A 24,741-nucleotide genomic window follows, 5' to 3' on the forward strand; every position below is an offset into this window, starting at 1 on the left:
AAGAACGCAGAAAATATCTTGAAAATGAAACTTTCTGACTCATCACCACTAGCAGGGCTATCTCCTTTAACGACCATACATTATGCTTTATGTAACATAGATAGTCTCACTCCAAAGTAAATAATACTTATTGGTTCCCATCTATGCTGGACACACAGGGTTGATTGTATATATAAAATTGTATAATTATAATAATTGTATTTCATTATCATTTCATTATATGACGCAGCTGGTCAGGATTTAGTTTATTATAATTACTTTATATATCACTGAGTGCCTCAACTTATAATGTTAATACATTATTATCAATTAATTATTTTTTAACTTAATTATCTGAATCTGAAAAGTAACTTCAGTTACGTCATTTCTTTAGCTGTTAGCAGGTAAATGTTTAATACTCAAACACTGGGAGTGAATAGCAGCAAAACAAATTAAATGTAAAACCTTTCCATACAAATGGCAGACAACATATAAGGCATAAACATCAGCAATCCTTTCCAATAGCTCCTCATCCACCTAAACACACTTACAGGGATACGGGATTTTAAACCACGGTGCGGCGGCGAGGATTCCTTGCCGTGCATCTGTGCGGGCGTAGAAGCCGTACTTGTCTACTTCCGGTGGGAAAACATCAGTGACAGTGAAAATTAAACAAAGCAGCCATGACACCAGGATGGCCATGATGATCTACATGCAAGAGAAAAGAAAACACTTGTCAGACTTTCACAATAAAATGAAAGTGAAATGTTGCCTATCTTGTGGGTTGTAGTAACTAACAACATCGTAATAAAGGTGTGTGTCTTTGGGTCCCAGCTGCCAAAAACAATTTTCTTTTCCATTGACTTTGACTTCAAACTTATTATTTTAATATCTAAGTATTTAAACAAAAATAAGCACATAAATGTTGCCCCGTGTTGTCAGCTTCCAAGTCTCTGGCCTCTGGGCAAAATAAAGTCCACAACAATTTCACTGCTAAAAGTGACCTATTAAAAAGGCAAAAGAGCAATGGGAAGCCTTAAGATGAGATATGTAGAGATCAGATTGAGTGACGTGGACTTTTATTTGTTTAACTTTTATCATTTCATATATCACCAGCAGAGGGCAGGTAAAGACTGATTTACACGCTGCACAGCAGCACGCTAAGGGAGAACCTCTTAAGCTTCTAGGGAGAATGAGATTAGCTCTGTTGAATAATTTGTGAATCAGATGGGAGCACAGTTTGTGGTGGAGGCAGGGGTGCAGTTGTAAAGATACCAAGGTCAATTCATTAAAAGAAAGTAGACTATTTACTGAGAAACAGGATTCAAGAGGGCAGGCTGAGAGGTATGCGTGAACCTTTATGAGAAGTTGTGAACTTACAGGAAACATTTTGAAGACCTGCAGCCTATAGAGAGTCCAGCCTTTCTTGGCTTTGTAGACTGGCAGCGGGAAGTGAACGTTTCTGGCATATTGAGAGAAGAGCAGCACCAAGAAGATTGTTCTGCAGACAGAAACAAGCAGATTAATTCTTGTTATTTTTTTACACTGTACATTCTCCTGTGACAGACCTAATTCTGTATGAGCATGTTCCATTTTCTCACATCTATGTCTGACTTGGACCCCAGAGATGTTAGAGCCAATCAATTATCTTAACTGGCTCAGAAGAAGCAAATCAGTGGCAATTACAGGCACATATTCTCTGTCCCTGTGGAGCGGGAGAAGAGGCCCTCCAGCTGCAGTGTAAACAGCCATGACACAGCAGGAACTGATGTCACGCTGCATGAATAGCACAGCTTTGAAGTGGATCTTCCCCAATGAGTTGATCTTTGGTATTTGTACAGTTTAAGCTTTTTGTGTACGAAACATGTGGCTGTGAAAAATACTGGTTTCCTTACTGACAGAGAAAAATGGTGTCAGGCAGTTTAAAGTCAGTTTTAGTAGTATCCAGTGCTGACAGGTTTCTACGGCAGTCCTCCATCTGCATGTTCAGTATATTCTCAGTTCTACCCCGATCCCCACCAAGACATTTACATGCACTTCTTGACCTGCTGCACAACAGAGATCAGTCTGAATCGTGATCATCAGAACATACTGACAAAAGTTAATTTTTTAAATTTTTTAAATTTTTTTTTAATTGTTCCTTAAAAAGTTTTTGTTGACACATGAATATGCCTTTCTTTGCATGAGAGTCAATACTTACAGCATAGCAATGCCCCAGTGTTTCCCAGCCCTCTCTCCTGCAGCCTGGAAACCAGACAGGCCGATAAGGGTAATGGTGGGGGTGATGGTCAAAGGTCCGATGTATTTCAGCAGGAGCCCGGGCAGACCCAGCGCTCCAATGCACACCTCGACCATGGATGACACAATGATAGCCCCTTGGATCTGACAGAACAAACATATTATAAAGATGAGAACGAAAAGGGTTCAATGACATGATGAGAAGAATTATTATTTTTTAAAATGAAGCAGAACTATCAAATCAAACAATACTGCAGTTTTAAACTATGTCCTCTTGAAATCAACAACTCAAGCCCATGAAGCACAGGTGCAGGCTCAGAGGGATACAAGATTAATTAAACACTTGAACACTTCCAGTTCATTTTCTGTGGCATTTTGTAAAGGAAGCAGTGCCTCGAAATGAATATCTTTTTTAATGAAATATAATGTTAGTGCTCATTTTGCCTGAAGGTTAGCTAACCTTCAGGCAAAATGAGCGCTGACAATTAAGCTCACAGCACAATCTACGCAGTTTATAAGGCGATTGTTAGTATCCACTCTGATCATGAGAAGAAATTAGCCAGATTTAGCTCAGCCCTGATAAATTACATCTAAAGTTTGCTGTGCAGTAATTAATCAGCACTGACCAAGACAAAATTGAATTCTGGAGATAAAAACGAAAACTAAGGACCTTTTTTTTTTGCGTCATGGATGGGGATGAGGTTACACAAACACCAGTGTTCCGTTTCCATTTGTTACTTCTGAGTGATAATTCTTTTTGTCTCATCTTTATCTGTCTTTATGTTCTCTTCTGTCACCTGTTATAACATGCACGTTCCAGCTGCCCCGCGCCCATCGACTAAACAATTTGATAGTTTAGTCCAATCCACGCGTCACACACACACAAAAAAACAACTACTCAGCTGGCTTACGTCAAAGGGAAAGGTTAATACAAATTAGCAGCTGCTGTCACTAAAGACCAAACCCTGAAGCCACAGAACAAGATGTTCCTATTTGAAAGCTTTAAATGTAAATGTCAGAAGCTGTACACTACTGTTTGACAACAGTACTGTTTGAATGATCTTACAGGTCTACCTGGATTTGCTTTTCAAGCTTTCTTTTAAGTCTGTTAAGTCTTTCATTTATCTTTGTCTCACCTCTCGTATCCTGGGGTGCCAGATGTGCTCTGTGTGGAGGAGCTCTGTGCTGTTAAATACTGGAACTTCTGGTCATGGAAAAATATAAAAGGATAATTAGATCACTATGTGAATCATAGCTCTAGTTATTCACTTGGGGTATACAGAAATAAATCAGCTGGTCCCATTTGGGGCCACGATTAATTCTCTGCTGGATTTCCTGTGACACTGACAGTGTTTGGAGCTACAAATACAAACAGTTTTTTTCCACAATGCTATAACAATTTCTGTATTGAATGAGTTAAGAGTGACAGACAGAAGAAAAAGAGAGGGGTGTTACCTGTATTGTTACATTTCCATTTGTCCAGTGACAGGATGGCTCTGGCTGGTGCAAGAAAGGCGAAAGCGCTGGCCTGGAATAGAGGCAACCTGAACAAAAGAAAACACTTTTAAGAAATTATGTTACGAATCTGTATAAACACATACATGCTCAATGGGGAGTGTTAAACTTAAGCAGCAAGCAAGGTGATTATCTTTGTAGAACCACTGGGGTGCCCGCACTTTAATTACAAGTCACCATTGGGGGATAAGGAGTTGATGCTAATTCGGCTAGAGAAGGGTGAGATCCCCCTGGTCTTTTGTTTGGTAACCTAGGGTCAAGTAATCACAGGATGGGGTAAAGTAAGAATAGTTAGTGCTGGCACATATTTAGCCCCCTCCCTCCTTTCTTCCCTCCCTAATTTTCTTCCACTTTCACTCAAACTTTCAAGTTCATTCAAGCTTATAAACATGTTTCGTAACAGTCATTTATTTAATCTGCTGAGATAATGGCCAAATCCTGCTCTACAGTATGGCTGGCCTGTACAAACACCAACTGTAACAAGAGGTTATGACAGTAGACGGTTATCATTCGATCTGGTCTGAGATTAACAGAATAAATCAACTGTATTGACGTCATACTGGTGAAAATGCCAACGATAGAAATAAAGGGCTGTGAATAAGCCTGAGAAAGGATGGAAGATATCTATTTTATTAAAAAAGGGGAAGTGAACACTCGTAACGAAACCATGAATAGTCGAACACCTGTTTGTTTTGAGTTTCACCTGCACACCGACTTGATTGGGTTGTTTGGTCAAAAAACCTGCCGTTCTTTTGCACAGCTGCTCATTGTTTCTAAAGTCCATTCAAAGAAACATTAATGATGAGAATACTCTTCAAAAGTAAGTGGTTGTCTCAAGATTAAAGAATTTATGCTCAAGACCTCCAGGTAGGGGAACTGAAAAAAAAATCTGCTAAATATGCAAATAAACCTTGTGAGTCTGTTTATATCACCAAGGCAAAATGTGGTCTGGAGACAGCAATTGCAACAGAAACTAATCAACTATTTTGAGTGTTTTGCATGGCGTACATATTTCTTTCTTTCCATCAGTGCTGTGGACAGATTTAGTCACTGTGTAGCATCAGGATCATGGTAGACACAGTCATGGATCTTTACAGGTGTTACGCTGAGATCAAAAGGCCATGTCAAAGAAGAATTTGTACCAACCAATGAGTACTCAAGCAATAACGTAGGAATGCCTGTCGAGTAGTCGTTGCGTTGGAATGTGAACATGTTGGTGCATCTTGCAGTTGGTGTGATCTCATTGCAAGATGATTTCTGTTTTTTTGACTGAATTAATGTTTTTGTTTAATCCATTTTATTCTATTTGAAATCACTGAAAAATAAATGATTCAAGCAGAGTTAGTAGTCAGTAAGAGTTCTGGAGCTCTGCTGGTGAGTAGTGGTAAGAGTCCAATTTGTGCAGCAACACGTTTTGGGCACAATCACACTTGTCTTTAGTGATCTGATTTTTGGTCAAATACATGTTTTAGTGCCATGTATTGGCATGCGTTACATTTTACTTCTCCCCTTCTCTGTTAGCATTCAGTGGAATTTCTCAGGAGACAGTAATCCACAGAGAAACAGTGGCTGTCACCTCAACTCAGTACTGCCTCAGGGAGTGTAGGCTGTTGGTGTGACAGGAAAGTCATTCATATTGAAGCCAAAACAGACGTGTCTGTTTGCGTCGGAGACAGAGGGAGAAAAAGCAAGAAGAAGCAAGGAAGAGAAAATGTCAACTTGGGAGCCATTGCCCTTTCAGAATTTTCTGGAGGCTGCCCTGAACAGACAATGCTGCTACTGTTGCTATGATGAAGCAAATAAGCTTTTTACATTAACAAATGTTTTATAAAATCTCAATTAATAAATATCCAAAATATGCAATTTTTCTAGTATTATTTATCTATATTGGGCTAGTAACCTTTTCTGCTAGTGATATTAACTGACACTGCATCAGTTTTACTCATGATTACTCACTGGACTCCCCTCTTATGGAATTCCAATACAAAATCTGTGGCTTACTCCTTGAACTCTTAAGTCTAGTTCCTGTGATGAAGGTAAAGGCTTGACAAATTAATCTAGATGGAAAAATAAACAAACCCAACAATTATCCATTGCTTTTGCAGCTTACAGTATTTGAGATAGAGTTTGCTTTCATATTCCTTAATTGGATATTGGGAAAGTACTATAAACAAAAATATTGAATTGAGTAAATCTCAAAGCGGAGAGGTCAGAGAACAATTTGCCAGCAAAATTAGACTCATCAGAATTGTGTTATATAGATACATATTATTCTCCACAAAAATCTTTCTGCACTTCCCACTGAATGTTAAAGTCAGAAAAGAAAAATAAAGAAGTAGATAGGACAGTGTTTGCACAACATTGTCATCAAGGCAACAGTCAAGGTCTTGGAGTTGATGTCAAAAGAACAGCGAGTATCTGTGACTGTCTGGGTTTGTCTGAATGAGGTGATTCGGCAGGAGCGGCAACCGCAATGCCGGCTGCTGCTCTCCAGCAACAATAATGAAACACCCAGAATCTGCCATTGCATGATGGAAAGATTAGATTTTTTTTTACAAAAATAGAATGAACAACAGCGTTTACGTCACTGAAATGCCTTTCCTTCATGAAAAGGCTTTATTAAAACACAGATCCAAATGATAGGAAGATATCCATGGTGACAAGGAATGTCTCCTGTCAATTTGTATTTCATTGGAGATTAATGGGGGTGACATAACTCTCGGAATGGAGTCAGGTGAATCATTAGTTCACCACCTTTCTTTTCAAATATGTGTTTCATAACCAAAGCGATCAACAGGTTACATGTACTGGATCAAAAAATGTGGAAACAAATTAGGCAGGGCAGGGGAAGAGGAATGTGTGAGAGCAGTCAGCCCGGTAACATGAGTTGAAAAATGTCGATATGTATTAAAAAAACAACGGACTAAGGTGCCTTAAAGCAACTGAATGAAAAACTCTATGGAGAAACAGGTGAAATATGAGCTCACACGGCATATGTATGGCTATTCACTTCCCTCCCTCAATCAGCTGCCAACAAAGATATGCAGTGTAATTCATATAGCTTGTCTCAAATGAATGTGTTAAAGACAAGTTGCTCATTCCTCTGACCTTTAATCAAACATCACAGCATAGCTTTGGTTTCTGGAATCTGATCAGCTGGTCAAGAATGTTGTCTGTACAGTAAAATAACAGCCACTACCAAAAAAATGGGCATGTCTAAGCAGAGGCCTACAGAATAAGGGTCTCAGCAAAGAAAAATGCACAGTCATGGTGACAATAAGAAAAATACATGGCAACAGTTTGATGAGCCAGACTCTGCTTTCTGCTCCACATGTCATTTTCTTTGTTACTTGCAGTGTTTCTGTTACTATTTTGTGGTTAAATAGAATAGCATGCTTACAAAATCAAACTGAGTTTTCCAACTTAAAACCTTGAGATGTTATTAATGGTTGATTTCCTTTTCCATTTTGAACTTTAATGTTTTTAAGGTGTTTAGTAATTATCAGTTTTGTTTGGTGTATTTTCAACTTTTAGAACAACTATGTAAAAAAAAAAAAACAAAAAAAAAACACATAGAAGAAACAACTATAAACAGCTCTGAAACAAAAACACACAAAATAAAAACAAAAAAAGGTTGTATATATAACTTTTAATTGTTGTTATTGATGTAGCGCACCACTCCCATACTGGACTCAGATTGCCTACCAAAAAACAAGCGATTCATATAACACTTCTCATGTTAAGTTCACACTACCAGTGACCACATTACAAAACAGCCAAGTGTGGATAGCTAGACCGTTGCCAAGTCATTGTTGAAAGCTTTGTTTCGTGTCACCCATTACACAGCAACAAGTGTTGGATTTCACTTTGTGCCTTCATATCGCTGGCTTCCTTTGAAAATTAATTGGTCTGTTGCTTTGTGAGATGGAGTTTTTATACACCATCACTGTTGACTGTTCACGCTCCTCACAGCTGCATCAGAGCTGTGTTAAGTTGCAGCTAATGCAAACTGAATAGTTCCTGCTGTTACTTAATCACATTAAAACCATTTAATTGGCAAAATGCAGGGTGGTTATATTATGGAGCAGCCACGGGGAAGGACATGTGCTTATCACTGAAGTTAACACTGAACACAATCATTAATCAAAAATGCATCAACAAGACAGCTTGATATCAGATAGTGGATTTACCCATTTATAACTGACTGACAAAATTGTGTGTGATTAATGACTGAATATGCAGTGAAATTCATATAGCTTGTCTTACTTGTCTGACTTAATTCATAAAATATGTAACTTACTACTTTCTTTTTTCAACTCTTATAATATAAAAGTGAACTTCTCAGTCACACAGAGTAATTGCAGTCGCATGAGCAAAATAGGGAACTTTCAACCATGACAAAAAAAGGACGTGTAAGGACTCACTTACATCTGTGCAAACACACATAACATAAACACACACCAAGTAACATGAAGAGGAAGGATGGAGAAAGAGGAACTGCATCAAATATGTCCCTCATTTTTAAGTGGTACTTATAGATAAAGGGGAGAGAGTAGAAAAAGAGGGGGCATAAAAGGGAGGAGGTGAGAGACAGAATACAACATATGACCAATAAAAGAACTGAGAGAGCGTATATTGTGTGTTTGTACCTGCAGCCCAGTGTAGTCTGTAGCAGGGTGGTGATCCCTACACAGAAGAAGATGGTCCCTATGAGCTGACTGGTGGCCCACTGATCGAAGCCGACACACATTGCCTCAGCCAAGAGGAACGGCACGGCGATAGTTCCACTGAAACAGGTCAAGTAGTGCTGCATAGACAAGAGGCAACATTGAAATGAATTTAACACAAAATACCACATGGGCCAAGAAACAAATAATTTATCACCATCACTTAGCCATTGCCACAGTTCTTTTCACAACAAGTGGTGTATTATTGGACAACACAACAGGAAAAAGCTAAAATACTGATTTTATAAATTTGACATCCAACCATAACTCTTGAATAAATTATGCATCTCAAACCAGATGCACTGCTTGTGACACGTTTACCAACTTTGGAAACTGAGTGATCATGGAAAATTATACAGCATTTAACCTTAAGATGGCATAACTGGAAACAGCATGATTTGACAATATCTGCGTTGGAAGGTAGGCATTTTTTAATTATGAATTCATAGTATTCAAGCATTATTCTGAACAGCTGAGCTTGATTTCTTTCCATCTGTTGTCAGACAAGTTGAAACTATTCTTTACCCTAACCTTTGCTTATCTGTCCTGACAGACAGGCTATTCAACTGAGTAGCGTTCAGACTGTTTTTAGGATTAAGCCAAACTCTTCTACAATATGTAATGTTCAATGCAGATTTATATCCAGTTGTACAGTTGCGATGTGTGTATTTTTCTGAGTGCTACAATAACACATTTGAAGGATGGTGCAGCCTTTTCAGATGTCTGTGCTCACTAACTTTTATTTTTTAGTTTGGTTTCCTTCCTTTATTTCACTGATTTTTAAGATCTCCTATGTTTAATATGAGACAGGGGAAGATGACCGAGGACAAAAGTCCAGTTTTAGACACAAACACGTTGTGTCACAATGAGGACATCACACTGAACCACCAACATGCTGACTACTGTGAGTAAAATCCTATTTCTTGTGTATAGCATCCAGTTGTGCAAAGAATGATAATAAATACTGCATTGACATGACAAGTACATTCACCGTAAAATATTTCACACACCCTGAGTAGTCAAGATGTGTTGGTGCATGTTTTTTCAGTCCATATTTCCAGTCTAAACATCACCATCCATCAGTTGTTGGGTAAAGAAAATATACTGATGACTGATAAAACACAGTGTATGGAAGCAATGCAGCTTTATGAAGAACAAAAATCAGTTCAGATTGTAGATTTACCTGCATGCCTAAGAACACACACAGATACCAGGGTGGGGTATCCTCAATGGTATAGAGCATATCCATCCTCCTTGCATCTGAACTGTCTGTGCTGTCCAACGTCTCAGACATTGAGCTCTACACACACAAAGAAACACATTAAAATTGTAATGGTTACCTTGTATTGTATAAGGTGGAAAGAATGTTGGCTGTACCGTAAAATAACAGCCACACCCAAATCATAAAAAAGAAGAGCATGTCTAAGCAGAGGCCTACAGAATAAGGGTCTCAGCAAAGAAAAATGCACAGTCATGGTGACAATAAGAAAAAGAAAAATACATAGCCACAGTTTGATAAGCCAGACTCTGCTTTCTGCTCCACATTTCATTTCCTTTGTTAATTGCAGTGGAAGTACATTTCTGTCATGTTCTTTCATGTTTTCAAGGTGTTTAGCCATTATCAGTTTTGTTTGGTGTATTTTCAACTTTTAGAACAACTATATAAAAAAAACACATAGAAGAAACAACTGTAAACAGCTCTGAAACAAAAACACACAAAATAAATCAAAAAAAGGTTGTATATGTAATTTTTAATTGTTACTGATGTAGTGCACCACTCCCATACTGGACTCAGATTGCCTACCAAAAAACAAGCAATTCATATAACACTTCTCATGTTAAGTTCACACTACCAGCGACCACATTACAATACAGCCAAGTGTGGATAGCTAGACTGTTGCAAAGTCATTGTTGAAAGCTTTGTTTCGTGTCACCTATTACACAGCAACAAGTGTTGGAAAATTAATTGGTCTGTTGCTTTGTAAGCTGGAGTTTTTATACACCGTCACTGTTGACTGTTCACTCTCCTCACAGCTGCATCAGAGCTGTGTTAAGTTGCTGCTAATGCAAACTGAATTGTTCCTGCTGTTACTTAATCACATTAAAACCATTTAATTGGCAAAATGCTGGGTGGTTATATTATGGAGCAGTCACAGCAAAGGAAAAGTGTTTAACACTGAAGTTAACACTGAACACAATCATTAATCAAAAATTCATCAACAAGATAGCTTGATATAAATGGTTAAATGCACTATCTGATAACTCACTGACAAATGTAAGTTTTAGTTATAAACGGATAGACCAGCAGCTGCTTAAGGAGTATTTGCTGTAGTATTAAACCACACTTGTTGTTTCCATGGAAACCATGGGTATATTTATTGGGTTATAAATCTTGAGGATTACAATTTTAATATTGTATAGAGGGAAAAGGAAAGTCAGTCAAACGGTGAATGGGACGGATCATGATGAGTAAGCTTTTTGAACCATGTGACTGTGTGTCACTCTGCTTAAATAGAGGCCTCTGTGAGAGGAAACTAGCAGTTATGCTGACATTGTGTTTCACTTCTTCATTCCCCCCCCCCGAGTTACCTTTTCTGCTCTTTGATTTTCTTTAGTGTAGATGGCCATCAGCTCTGTGTTCTCAGTATCCTGGTCTCCACTAGCAGCGCCCACTCCATTTACCACCACCTAGACACACACAACCACACACAAACACACATGTTGTCCTTTATTCTTTCATAAAAAGCACTCAGAGGTAGCACACACATTTTAAAAGCTGGTGGTGCTGACACTGACATTTCTTACCAACTGCATTTCATGGGTTGTTAAATGACTCAACATGCCATCTACCATTTAAAATCTTATTGAACCTACAAGCCAAATGATAACACAGTCAACTATTTGGGGCTTCTCATGTCATAAAATGTATATAAAAAAAGAATGTCAACCTCTAATAAGATGTGGATGGACACCTCCCAACGCCCCCGGCCCCCATCCTTGAAACGTAGCCTGTCAAACTGTGGTAACTTTCAAATATGTGCTGATCGAGACGCATTGTTCACAGCAGTTAATGCCATTTCTTGCCAACCCTTTACCTAATATTTTTTCCATTTTGATGGTTGTTCTTTTAAGTGGGTGTGTAGTTACTCTTTAAATACAGTAATACAGTTTGCATTGAGGATGATGCACAGAGTTTGTATATATCACTGGTCATTAACATTTCTTGTATATTTCCTTCCCCTTGAGTTCAACTGAACCAGTATGGGGAACAGTGGGAGGGCACTGGAAGCTGGTAATAAAATGCAAACATTGTCAATGCTGATATGGTTGATTTGGTGAACTCAAATGAAATGTGAATCCAAGTTTTCTAGATTTTTAATCTGGTTTTCATCTCTACCAACTGCCGAAGGGAATATCTTACTATTCAACTGCTAAATGCTAAAGAGTTAATAGTAAAAAGAGCAAATATTTCCTTCTGTAATGTAGAGTACAAATAAATCCAACAATTAAATCAATTTTCCATTTCTTATCCAGGGACCGGGATGCAGTATGAGCAGATTAAGGAAGTTCCTGTCATTTTGCCTTTTGACGCACGTGAAGCTTTGGCTTGGTGCTAAGTGAAAAAACAAAGCAGGTGAACAGACTGACAAGCAGCAGCATGTAGCAACTGGCCATGAGGTTTTCAGTTTGTGGTGTACTCAATGAAAGTGAGTGATGGGGTGGAGAAGTAATTATAAGGGTGGTGACTATTGACAAAACATTTTTCAATTGTTATTTACATAAGCTTCCCTTAGGCATGTTCATGATGCTTCTTTGGTTTTGTATCCATGTCAATATTTCAAAACATTATCAAGGCTATTACACAGAGTCGCATACTGGAATAGGGTAGAAATCTGCTCCATGTTTGGTCTCCTCTTCATATTTTCCTCCATCACTGTTGCTGTCCAATGACTTGGAGGTGGTATTCTTCCCCACGCCCATCCTTGTGTCTTCTCTGTCTCGCTCCTCCTCCTCTTCCTCTGTCCCTCCTCTGTCTCGCTCCGGTGTGAACACTGCAGATGAATCCTTCAGTCCAATTACATCATCCAGGATGGCCTCACCTGCTTGGATAAAGAGAGACAGACAAACATGATAGTCGAACAACTGACATTAGAAATGAAGCTATTAATCTCTCTAAGTTCATTGTGAAGACCTTATCACAGGCCCCATTTCATTTTGATAAGAAACTTTACTTTTCTCAGGTCTCTTGTTTTTTTTTTTTTTTCTGGAAAACAAAAGTATACCTACTCCAACATTCATCAAGAAAGAAATCAACATGCCTGTTACAAATTTACAAATGTCAAGATTTAGCTCCTTTGATTTGATTTTAAAATAATTCTCAATTTCTTAAATAAAAGGCTATGCTGGATTTCTTTGTCTTGAGGGAACTGAGAATCTTGGTGTCTTGGACTATCAGACAAAATTAACCATCTAAAGACCTTGGAAAATACTGCATAAATGTTAGTTGCAGCCTTTAAACCAATTATCAAGACATAATGTGTTGCCTTTATGAGAACAATTCCTACACTGTGATTAATAATCCATGTGATCGACATGCCTGACACAAGAAGAGAGTAAGAACCAAATAGAGACAAGATTATGCAAGCATAAAAAAATAAAATAAAATGAGTCAAACATGAAAACGTTTGACAGAAAGGAGGAACAGAATGATCACAGTTGAGAGATGGCATAAAAGGTGCTTGAGGTAGAGAAAGGGATGTCAGTTTATCTAAGCAGGGATGGTGCTGTCTAATTTCTGGTCACTTTGTATATCACTGTCACTCATGGACAGTAATGGAATCAACAGTAAGAGAAAGGTTGTAATGCTGTCTGCTGTCAATCAGCTACCTGCCAAACCCAATAAAAGACACAACAACATGTCAACAGTCAGTAAATTGAATGTTTCTGCATCTATTCTTCTCTGAAAGACAGCTGAATTAACCAGTTCATGAACCATGATATTTTACTGAAAATTAAACTTCATCACACACACCATTACTACACTAGATATTCAAGGTCAAATGACAGGTTCATTCAAGAAGTAGTGTTGAAACACAAGGACATGATGGATGATGGATCACTGAGGAAATACCTTCAAATGTTGAACTAAGCCTCCAAATACAAAGTCTTACAGATGAGTGGAGAGTGAACTTTTTTAAAAAACAAACAAAAACAAACATTAACTTTCATCAGTCCCATTGGACACTGATGCAAAGTTATTTCATAATTCAAGGGTAATTTCATTCATCCAAAACAAAGTTACCAAACAAACTGTTTTAGATAGAAAAACATTGGTTGTGCATTACAGCAGTAAAATTATATAAAAAAAAATATTAAAAATATTATATGTTTGTTTGCTGTTTTAATTGCTCCCCTTTTCATTATGGTGATGGTAGGAGTGTGACATCATAAATAGATGAAAAGTGTCAATAACTACAGTATGTTTAAATTCACACATTTTGAAATACAAATGGCTTGAGACCAATTTCTAAAAGTAAATCAGACATCTAAAAAAGTATAGTCAGTTTGAACCTGAGTCTTGATCCCTTGTTTTTTCTGCCTGCATTATATCCCCATCAGATTACAGCTGAATAAATACAAGTTATTTAAATATCAAATGTAACATAAAGAAGGATTCCAGCACTTAATCATCCATTAAAGAAATTCAAGGCTAAATGATGAATGCGTGGACTATGCTGATTGTTGACTTATCAACTCTTCTCTACACTCATAGGTCGCATCAGCATGCCTTCATATTTCAAACTCCACTGAATTAAAATGCAGGCACTGCCCTTATCTACCCATTATCAAGGGTAATCATAGTACCTGAGCTCCATTGATGATAGCTTTTCTTCATTCCCAAAACACACGCTTAGATCAGAGTGAACACACTCAAACTTCAATTAACATATTCTGATAAGCTGCTCTGGCACTGAAAAGTTAGTTTCCCATCTCAGGGTTAGACAACCCAGAGTTCAAGTTTAAAGTTAAGAGTATGATGAAGCTACTCTCTGAAACAGGCTCTTGATATCGTGAAGCTTGAAATCACTGACCATAAAAAACACAAATGGCCAGTCTGAGTCAAGCTTGGATGTTTTACCCTCCCCATTATTTTAAAATTTTATGCCAAAATATCCTTTCCCACCCAGCCAGTCTGCCTGCTTGAGGTGTAAAAATGTTGGGATAGGTGTAATACCTAGTTGACACATCCCATCACTCCTTTCAAGCTGGGCGGCTGGGAGCATCTGTGTGGAAGGGGCAAGAGACAGAGGGAAAGGAAGAGGCAGGAAAAAAAGAGAAAGAGAGGAAAGAGAAGAAGATACGGGGGAGGAGGCAGAGAAGAGAGAGGCAGAAGGGTCAAGGATAAGGAGGAGGAGGAGGGAGGTGAGACATAAGTTAATTTGACAAACAGCATTTAATCACAAGCAAGAAGTTAGTGTGTAGTGTGACCGATGTGGTGATTGTAGTTCAGATTCCCAGGTGAAATCTGGCTTTAGGAAAGCAGTAGATGAGAACTGTGCTGCTAGTAAGTATTCCACCTATAGAGGGTGCATGTAATGAGAGGAGACAAATTAAGCCAGTCCACCTGTGGGTGTAGCAAGCCAAGGTAATCTTTATATAAGGAAAGTTAAGACTCATAGATGACCACTGCATTATTGTTGTAAAACCACAGTCAAGTTACTTTCCCAGTCATGATCAAAAATCAAATCACCCCAAAATCAAAAATACATATTTTACCTCTTGCCTGTAGAGTTACTTATCTAGCTTGATTGTTTTGGTGTTTTTTTGGAAAAACCAGCTGTCACCATGTCTGCCTTCTCTCAAATATAGAACCAGATGGCACTGTGCTCATGGTGTTCAAAGTGTCAAACAGCAATGTCTCTTTCAAGAAATCATTACCTGGTTACTGAGGATAATCCTCAGAACCTGTTGTAGAACAATGCCATGAAGGAAGAATTTTCTCTTTCTGTTGATTGTCTTGAGTATCTAGGTGATGATTTATGGAAAGAGACATTGCTGTTGAGTTTTCCAAATGTATTTTTGGCACTTTGAGCACCACAAGCAGAGTACCATCTGGTTCTTTATTTGAGAGAAGGCAGATAGCTCCATAGCTGATCTCTCTGTAACAACCTAGACAAATAAATAAAATTACAGGTTAGAGGAAAACATTTGTGGGATGATCACTTTAATATTTAAGAGCCTTTCACAAGTTGTGAAATGAACTTGATACAATCTCATTTCCTGAACAGAAGTAACACACTGATGTAATGCAATGTTTCATGTTTCACCAAGCAGACTTCTATTAATTAAAAACCCCTATATCTGTTTTAGAGTAATGCAAAATATTCCAGTGACTTGGGTCTTATTTTTTTAAAGCTTTAGCCAGCACTCTCCATATAGACAACAAGCAAACAGCACCATCATGTGCAAGAAACACACGACTGTACAAGTTTTTATACCGGGACTCAAGCATTGTACATCTGAGCGTCACAGGTCCGGCTTTTCCCTCCTAAGCAAGACAAACATTTTAAAGCTGACCAACCCATATGATCCCCCTGCACCACTGATATTTAGCCCAATGCCCTGCATGTTTAGAAGGGTAACGCTCCTTTAGATTTTTACTGAAGCTTCCACATTAAACTTCACAAACTAGGCAGTTGTCTGTCTCTCATGAAACCAACTGTTATCCAGGTCAAACTGTCCTTGCTAAATATTTAAATGATGAATTCACTTTTTAATCAAATTATATTCAGCTAATGAAGATCAAAATACACCAGAATTATCCTTGAACTTCGTGACAGTCTTAGAAAGTCTGTCTTTCACCGTACAAGTCATTTACTTGCCAAAGAATACTGCAAACAGCACATGAAATGGAGCATATTATTGACCTGAGAGCAACACTGATGCTCCAATGGTAGTGTGAGGGAGATTTGGAGTGTAACAGAAAGTGTACCAGCAGCCTCTGGGTGACTCAAAGTCTGATGAAGCATGTAGCAAACACAGAAGACCACACACAGACACACACACACACAACCATAAGACAACAAAAGACAAAACGAGAGCTACAGGGAACTGGAGCGAGAGAGGAGAGAACTGACACTGAGTTTATTGGACTAACAGAGGGGAAATCCGAAGGTTTTATAACCATAAAAAGAAATCCCCATTATCTAAAACAATAGCATATAGTGGTTAAAAGCAACAAAAGTATGCGTGTTTGTGTGTATCATGGACAAACTAGGAAAAGCACTTAAGAAAATGAGAGCGAGGAGGAACAAAGACTACTGTGGTGGTAATTTTAACTCATCCTAGAATATGCAGGCTGGTGGACAGAGTTGCTGCATGGATCTATAACCATGGTAACCTGATCTGTGGATCCTGTGCAGGCTTGTGCTGGGTTGTGTGGTTGCAACTCTAGTGCCAAATACAGTATGTGGATACATGTGTGTGAACAAAGTCCATCACCTCCAGATGTTAGTCTATAGTTCAGTCAAAATTTCCCAACTATATTAAGCTAGCAGCTGGTTAAGGCACGAGTATTGACTGTGACAGATGTTTCGGTGTCAGAATACCTTATGGTAAAAATATAGATCCATAAATAGCCACCAATTTTTTTCAGACTTAAATGTACCAAGATAAACGATGAATTCCTCTCAACTTCCAGCAGGAAGTCCATTGAAAATGCACCTTTTCAGTCAAAGATATTGAGCTCATACTATGAAACAACAGCATCTATATACTAAAGCTACAGTTAAGAATGTATTTATTGGGTTATCACTGATTAATATGATTAGATATTCTAGTATAATTGATTGTTTAAAAATTACAAAATGTTCGACAATAAAATAAATAAAATGCCCATCCTACTCTGTCACAGCTCAAGATGATTGCTTTTTGGCTGATCAGTCCTAAACCTGTTTCCAGCTCTTCTTGTTTAGCAGAGTCACAGGTTAAAACAGACTGAAAAATGAGTCAAACTGAAATCCCCTGAGGCTCTACATCAATATTTAACAAGTTGCAGTTTAGACCCATACATGTTCACTTTCATATAACATATTTGCTTTTGAAGTGAAAAAACATTCACTTGGCAGTTATTTGCTCAAGACCCCATGAACAATTCAAGATTAGAATGCTTGACCAGTTGCCATCTTATCTAACAAGCAAATAAGTAAACATGCTAATCACATGTCAAAGTCTTTTCATAACCGCTGTGAAAGAATTTCAACCAGGAAATCAAGATAGAAACCAAAGCAATGTGTTTGTAAGATGTGACGAATGGATGAATGTACACCAAATGTGACAGCTACCACAACAAAGACAGCGAAATATGACTAGGCATATCTCACCCCCGGCTTCACCAGTACAATGGTACAGGCTATTTTTGGCAAAGAAAATGTTCAAGATTTGTTTTTTTCAAAGGCAGTTGCCAGTTATGTGCAGAGACAATCTGTTGAAAAAAAATAATGATGTTACACAGTAAAAATGTAGAGAAGATGCATGCTGCACTTTTAATGCTACCGAACAGTTTTAATGTCATAAAGGCGACTTTGTTCCTTATGTATTATTTCAGTAAATGTCACATGGAAGTTGCAGTCCTGTATCTATTACAGACAATGTTTAAAATTAATTCTATAGGAGTTTACAGCAGCAGATGTGTCTATGGGTGTGTGGGCGGGGGACTTGAAAATAATGTTATCTCCAAATTGGGGCCCTGCCGTTTGGTAACCACTGCTTTTGAACATACACGTGTATGTTTGTGTGTAGAAGCAGGTGACACTTAAAATGACAGGGCACATGTGAGGGGTTCATATTTCACCATGAAAGGGGGAGTGGAGAGGGGATTGTAAAATGCTTGCAAGGTCATGTTTACATCGGTACACCTCCTGTCAGTAGAGCAAAGGCGAATGGAGATAAGACTTATCGCAACAGCACAATTACAGTGACAACAGGTTGTGTCACAATATGAAGTGAGACAGAGTTAGTGCTTGTAAACTTTCCAACACAGGGACTGACAATAATGTACCAAGGATGACAGACGACTTCTTGTTTTTATCTAGCAGGTTTCACTGGCAGCAGTGCTGCAACTTAGGAATACTTTCACTATCCATTCATCATTTGATCAAGTGTTTAGCATTTAAAATATCAAAAAGTGGTCCTTTACAATCCCAACAGCCCAGGGGGAAATCTTTCTATTGTAGATAGTAAAAAGTCTTAACCACATATAATATACAAAAGCAGACATACCGGTACATGGATCTAAACTGCCACAACTGAGAACCTAATGTTTTGTCGTAGGTGATTATACATTTGACACACTTTTCAATTAGTTATTTTAATTTGTGGCTCTTTAAAATATTGACTTTATTTTTATTTGTATTTAGAGAGCTAATAACTGTGTTAAAAGTGGTTCCACTACACAGTCACTCAGTCACCCTTTCTGTGGGGGCATCCAGAAGCATAGAAACTGGGTTTAAACCATTAGAAACCCTTAAATAATGAAATCACCTGGTGAGGTCTGAGGTTGGAACATATAGCAACTGACACCCATTTGGCATAAAGTCTTTGGTTTTATCCCACACAAGTGCACACATGCACAGACACATACACAGGCACTCTTTGGTTTAACATTAAATTATGTTAGCAGCTAGTCAGTGGCAATGACAATCAAAGCATTATTCATGCAGCCAAAGCTCATAGCAAAACATCCTTTATACAACTTAAAAGAGAGCCTGCAGACAATTTACTTGCTGATAGATTTAACCAGTAGACTCCCCCCACCCCCCCGCCCAAAAAAAACCACAAGCACGTGTGAGCTGTTCTGGTTTTGTAACTCAATGAGGTCATCTAAGCCATTCACTGGATTGAGTGAGCCATGTAACCTGAATGTTTTTGTCTGCATGTCGTTACATATACCTCTGGTACTGAATTATTTATCTTTACTTGTGTTGATCTAAAACTGTTAGACTGGCTACACTATATGACTAAAACATAAAAACAGGACAAATAGTGTCTTGTATATACACTTTAATAGATCTTTTGTATTTAAAAAACAGTTGAACATTATTAACCTTTATCCATGTTTCTTTACTTGTCATTTATTGTATTTAATTCCTATGGCTAGATGCTGTTTATTTATTTATTTATATATTTTATTCTGGTTAACAACTATTCATCTATCTATTTATTTACTATCTAACTGAACTCAGCAAATCATCAATCTGATCTGTTGCAGCACAATTTATTTTTCTCATTTGTGTCCATCAATACATATACAATATAGGGGTGGGTGAAAATATCGATTCACATAACTATCGGGATTTTTTTGTTTTACAATTTTTAAATCAATTTTTTTCCCAAATTTGAATGCTTCATTTTAGTCTATGTTTATAAGCCGAGGTGGAAAGAAGTCACCGCTTTTCTCCAGCGGAGGGCGAAATGTTTTTCTCAGCTATATAGTAACGTGACGTCATATCTGTTTGCGGAAAAAACTTAAAACAGCAAACGGAGAATGGTGGATAACTTGCAAAGATGCGGTGTGTGGACACATTTTGGATGTTTTGCTTTGACAACTCTGTAATGCACAAGTCGCGTACTGCAGAAACATGACAATTCTTAGTGCCCACCTGGCAAGACACCATCCCGAGGTAAAGGCAGATGTAATAGCCAAACAATCTGCAGCAGCAAGCCAGCAGACACTCAAAGCAGCATTGTACAAAACTATCTAGCAGTTCTGAAAAAACAAAATGCATAACTAAATCAATCGCTGACTTTGCAAAGACATGCAGCCTTGTAGTGATGTGGAGAATATGGGATTCAGGAACATTCAGCTGCACAGTTAGCCGGCTTTCTCAATGTCAAGTGCTAAGCACGCACACTCAACCTGACCTCTCAGCATGCCCTAAAGCTGCTGTCTGTAGCAAGATTACTTGGACAAGTATGTGACACAGCACTTCGTGTTTTGGAGCAAAAACAGAAGTTGCTGGAGCTCACAGTATATATTTTTTCTATACTATCTTTTTATTTTAATTTTTTAAAATCTTTTTTATATGTCACTAAATAAATTTTAAAAAGTGACTCACATGTGATGTGCATTTTTTGGGGGAAATATGGCTCCTGATATAGTCTGTAGACATCATCATTGTTCAACTTTTTCACATGGTCTGGTGTTAAAAAAAACAAACGAAAAATCATGAAAATTGGCAATATCGAAGAACTGAAATTTAAATCGAATCAGCACCCAAAATATTGAATCAGGAGAAAAGCATTAAAATGATCTATATTAAAATTATCTATCCACAAGTACACAGACAAAGTAACGATAAAAAAAAGCATACAAGTCTAAAAGAACAATGTACATAACAGCTGACAGTGCAGCCTCTTTGTAGTCTCTTTATAGGACTTACCTAACCTTTCAGTACACAAAAGCACTCATGGGGGACAATACCTTCATTTGAAATGGAGAACAAAAATTTAAAATTTGCTGTTTACTGTTATTGACTTTCATTTCCTCTCAGTTTTTCCACCTAAATCACAAGACACCAGAACATTCTTGGGCAAAGACTTGATGGAGGCAGTAACCATGAAAAAGGCTGGCAGCAGACAACAACAAGATTTGTGATGATATAACTACACAAAAAGTACAGATATGATTGATTAGCTTTATTAATTATTACACAGGAATTGTAGTCAACTTATAGATACAATCAAGTAACTGCGCAATGGCCTTTTTCAAATATTTAAGCTGGTCTGAAATGATCCTGCTTTCTTTAGTACCTTGACACACCAGGGACGTCACATATTAGCAGCAGGTGGACAACCAAGCTGTGCTGTACAAACACATTTCTCACTCAAAGAAACCAAAGCAGCAGGAAAGACAGTCACAATTAGATCAGGGGAACAGAGATGTTCAGCCTAACTGCATTTCCATCCCGTTCTCAAAGCAACACCTACACCCACACAGCATGCTATCAGCAGCACATGAATGGGCGTAAAAGGTTAAACACACACAAAAAATCTAACATTATTCTCAGACAAAGTAGGTCTACACTGTAACTGTACGCGTTTCTTTTAGGTTCTTCCACCTCACACAGAGTCAGGAATTTTTTCATCAAACCCTGCAGGGATATTTAAGACTAAAAGGTATCCATTGTTGTTCTAAGTTGATGAAACCCTATAACACTACCCAAGCCAAACACCAGCTGTTGCTCACAAAGGGGAACCAGTTTCATTTGCTTGTACAGTAACTGCACAGACAGATTACCTCCTTTAAGCCCCTTAACACTTTCATAAAGAACAGCTAAAAATGCCTGATCTGTGATATCAAGGAGACACTGACTGTTTTTAAAGCAAACAAAGTTACTCAATTACATTAGAATTAGGTCATCACAGAGAAAATGTTTTGCTTGTACTCAATTACACGACTTTAACAGGTTAGAAGTTGTATTTGCACTGTTTAAGCCTTATTGCAGTAATACAGAGGAAAGACACAACAGTACAGTGAAGAGCTGTACCCTCAGAAGTCACACCTACAGGCAGGGCAGCAACTAACGTTTATTTCCATTATCAATCAACCTGCTGGTTATTTTAAAAACACAAAAATAATTGGATTCAAATAACAAATGTTATGTATTGCCTGACCAACATTCCAAAGTTTTTCAGTTTACAATTACATAAAACAACCAACCAACCGACAGCAACCTGAAGGTGCAACCAACATTTGTCATTTTTACTTAGAAAAATGACTTGGCTCAAGAGAAGCATGGTGATAGACCAGAAAAACAAATAAGGCTCAGAGAGATAAGGAGACACTAGTGGGAGAGGTGGCTGGGTGAAACCTGTTTCCAGAGTGAGGTCTGTGTGTGACTGTACTGTTATTATCTGGCATATTGAAGGTGACCCACAAGGAGTGAATAGAGACTAATCCACATTTAGCAGAACAATGTGCTTTCCTGTTGTGGGCAGCACACACACAGAACAAATAGGCAGTCACAACCTGCATGTAAAGTGCAGACGATCATAGTGTTAGCCTTTGCCACTTCTGCACTTTGTGGTTGCTCCACGTCGATATGATTTCATTCAAGAAGCTAAGTGTATCCACTGAACCTACTTCGCTTAAAAAATTCATTTAAACGACTATCATCATTGCCCTTATAAAAGCAGTCATTCAGTAACAACTGCACAGACTGGTGCAGTCCAGGATCAACCTTGAACAATTTAAGTGATATTTTAAGCTTTATGTTACCACCATAGTAATTCTAACACTACTGTATTGTAATGACAACAGAGTTAATATCATGAGGTTTCCAGTTAAAAACTTTAAAAGCTAGGAGCGCCACATACTATACACTCACATGTCCCTGGTTTGATAACAGCCAGGGACCTCAGTCACATGACCTACCCCTCTTTATCCCCTTGTTGCCTATCTTCTGCTTTTTTATCATCTGTCGAATTAAATCAAAATTACTGAAAAGAAACAGAAACCAGCAAACAAACAAAGAAAGCATGCAAACTTGCAATTGTACTCAAAACTTACAATAATCTTTACAAAAACAACCTGCTGTACAGCAGTTTAAAACTTAGACAACTTATAACAACAACTTATAACGACCTTTAATGCACCACTTCCAGTAGGACAGAATAAAGTAGGTAAGCCAATTAGAAATGCTGTTTAGTCCTCTCCTATCAGTCCATCCATCATCTGTCATGCTGCTGATTAAATTTTTATGAAACTTATGATGTGGGTCATTGCTCAATTCCAGTGTTTTCAAAACTGTACTGATGGCCCCTATGGAAAAGCTACAACATTTAGCTTTCTTGAAGTGAGGCACAAAATCTGGGCCGTGGCTAATTACATTAGTTGAGAGAGAATGATGGATGCCATTGCTACAGCTACATTTATTTATCTATTTTAGAGGGGATGATGCAGTTTAACATAGTTTCGATAGCAAGTTAAACTAATGTGCAGCACAGAGAGTTTATAGCTATCGCTAACTTCATACTCTTGTCCCTAGTGATGGGCTTTTCCCATGTAGCTACAGCGTAATTATAATATACAGACTGCACTGACAAGCGAAAGAGGGGTGGAAAGGGGGTTGTTTCATATTACATTCAACAAAAAGGTCTTCACATGTGATTTACAAAACTTCAACTAACTGTATGTGTTTATTTAATTAGGAGCATTGCTTTTAACCATATATGGTTTGCAATCTTGTATAATCAGCTGATCACTTAAATAAATAATACTAAATAATACTAATCATACACACCAAGGAGAGCATCAAAATTACTTTTTATGCATGACCAACACTGAAAGAGTTTTATTCCAACATATGTTTATTACGTTTGTTTGAGAATACAATATAACACATAAAAATGAATGAATCATAAAATGTGTTTCATTTTGGTGTTTTGACATCCTCTCTATGGGATGTGACATTACTGTCATAACTCTCCTAATTCACATCAACAGATACACAAGCAAACAATGACACAGTTCAACATTTTTGTATCGTAACTGTTGTAGGATAGGAATAACATAAAAAATTAGTCTCTCATAAAAACACTCAAGAACATCGTTCTTGACTACACAATCACTTGCATCTGCACCCATATATGATCAGCGGGATTAACAATAAATCAATAAGTGGCCCCTCTGGCCTCTTCTATCCACACATCCCCAACCACAAATCTTTAAAATACAAGTAAAATTGAAAAATCGAATGCTCATTTATTCACTAACTCGTTACACCAAGCCAGATGAGACCTGCCAAAAATCCTGACAGTTTTATGTCATCGTTTCTTCTTTATTTTCTTTTTAAAAAGGTGCAGCTTTAGCAGAAGACAACCATGGACAGTAGAGGGCACCCCTTCTATGGGTAAAAGCTATCATAATTTTGATACAACATACACCCTGATACTAAGAGCTGAGAGCATCTTGATAACTTGCCCTGAAGTATCAGTAGCAACTCAGAACTGGCACTGATTCTTCTCTGATGCTGTTAAAGTGATGAATGTAGTTTGGCTACGGTGTTCAGTCCTACACAGTTACACAAGAATCATATGGTGTGCTATGCCGCTGACCGTTTAATCCAGATCTTGCTCCGTTTTTTTCACTGCACACACAAACAGATTAGAAATGCACAATGTGTAGCAACTAACAGCAAAAGTCCTGTTACTTAGATATAAACTGCCAATGAACGGACTGTAGAAAAAAAGTCATTGTTATTACAGGGCATACCATCTGGGG

General features: G+C 37.9%; 1 protein-coding gene across 4 annotated transcripts in view; it reads right to left on the reverse strand.

Moving 5' to 3' along the window:
* The window catches only part of slc23a2 (solute carrier family 23 member 2), a 33,213-nt gene that overhangs the window by 5,603 nt on the left and 2,869 nt on the right, over window positions 1-24,741 (reverse strand). The window contains exons 2-11 of one of the 4 annotated variants that reach the window (XM_037098217.1): window positions 14,695-14,743; window positions 12,336-12,559; window positions 11,049-11,147; window positions 9,643-9,759; window positions 8,382-8,539; window positions 3,673-3,761; window positions 3,354-3,421; window positions 2,180-2,361; window positions 1,360-1,480; window positions 531-687 (exon numbers count right to left, since the gene is read on the reverse strand). In XM_037098217.1, the coding sequence (XP_036954112.1) occupies window positions 531-687; window positions 1,360-1,480; window positions 2,180-2,361; window positions 3,354-3,421; window positions 3,673-3,761; window positions 8,382-8,539; window positions 9,643-9,759; window positions 11,049-11,147; window positions 12,336-12,559; window positions 14,695-14,743 (1,264 nt within the window). Of the gene's footprint in view, window positions 1-530; window positions 688-1,359; window positions 1,481-2,179; window positions 2,362-3,353; window positions 3,422-3,672; window positions 3,762-8,381; window positions 8,540-9,642; window positions 9,760-11,048; window positions 11,148-12,335; window positions 12,563-14,694; window positions 14,744-24,741 lie in introns of all 4 variants that reach the window. The other 3 variants (XM_037098216.1, XM_037098218.1, XM_037098219.1) reach the window with 3 other exon arrangements.

Source organism: Acanthopagrus latus, chromosome 5 (genome assembly GCF_904848185.1).
Source record: "Acanthopagrus latus isolate v.2019 chromosome 5, fAcaLat1.1, whole genome shotgun sequence".
Lineage (NCBI taxonomy): Eukaryota > Metazoa > Chordata > Actinopteri > Spariformes > Sparidae > Acanthopagrus > Acanthopagrus latus.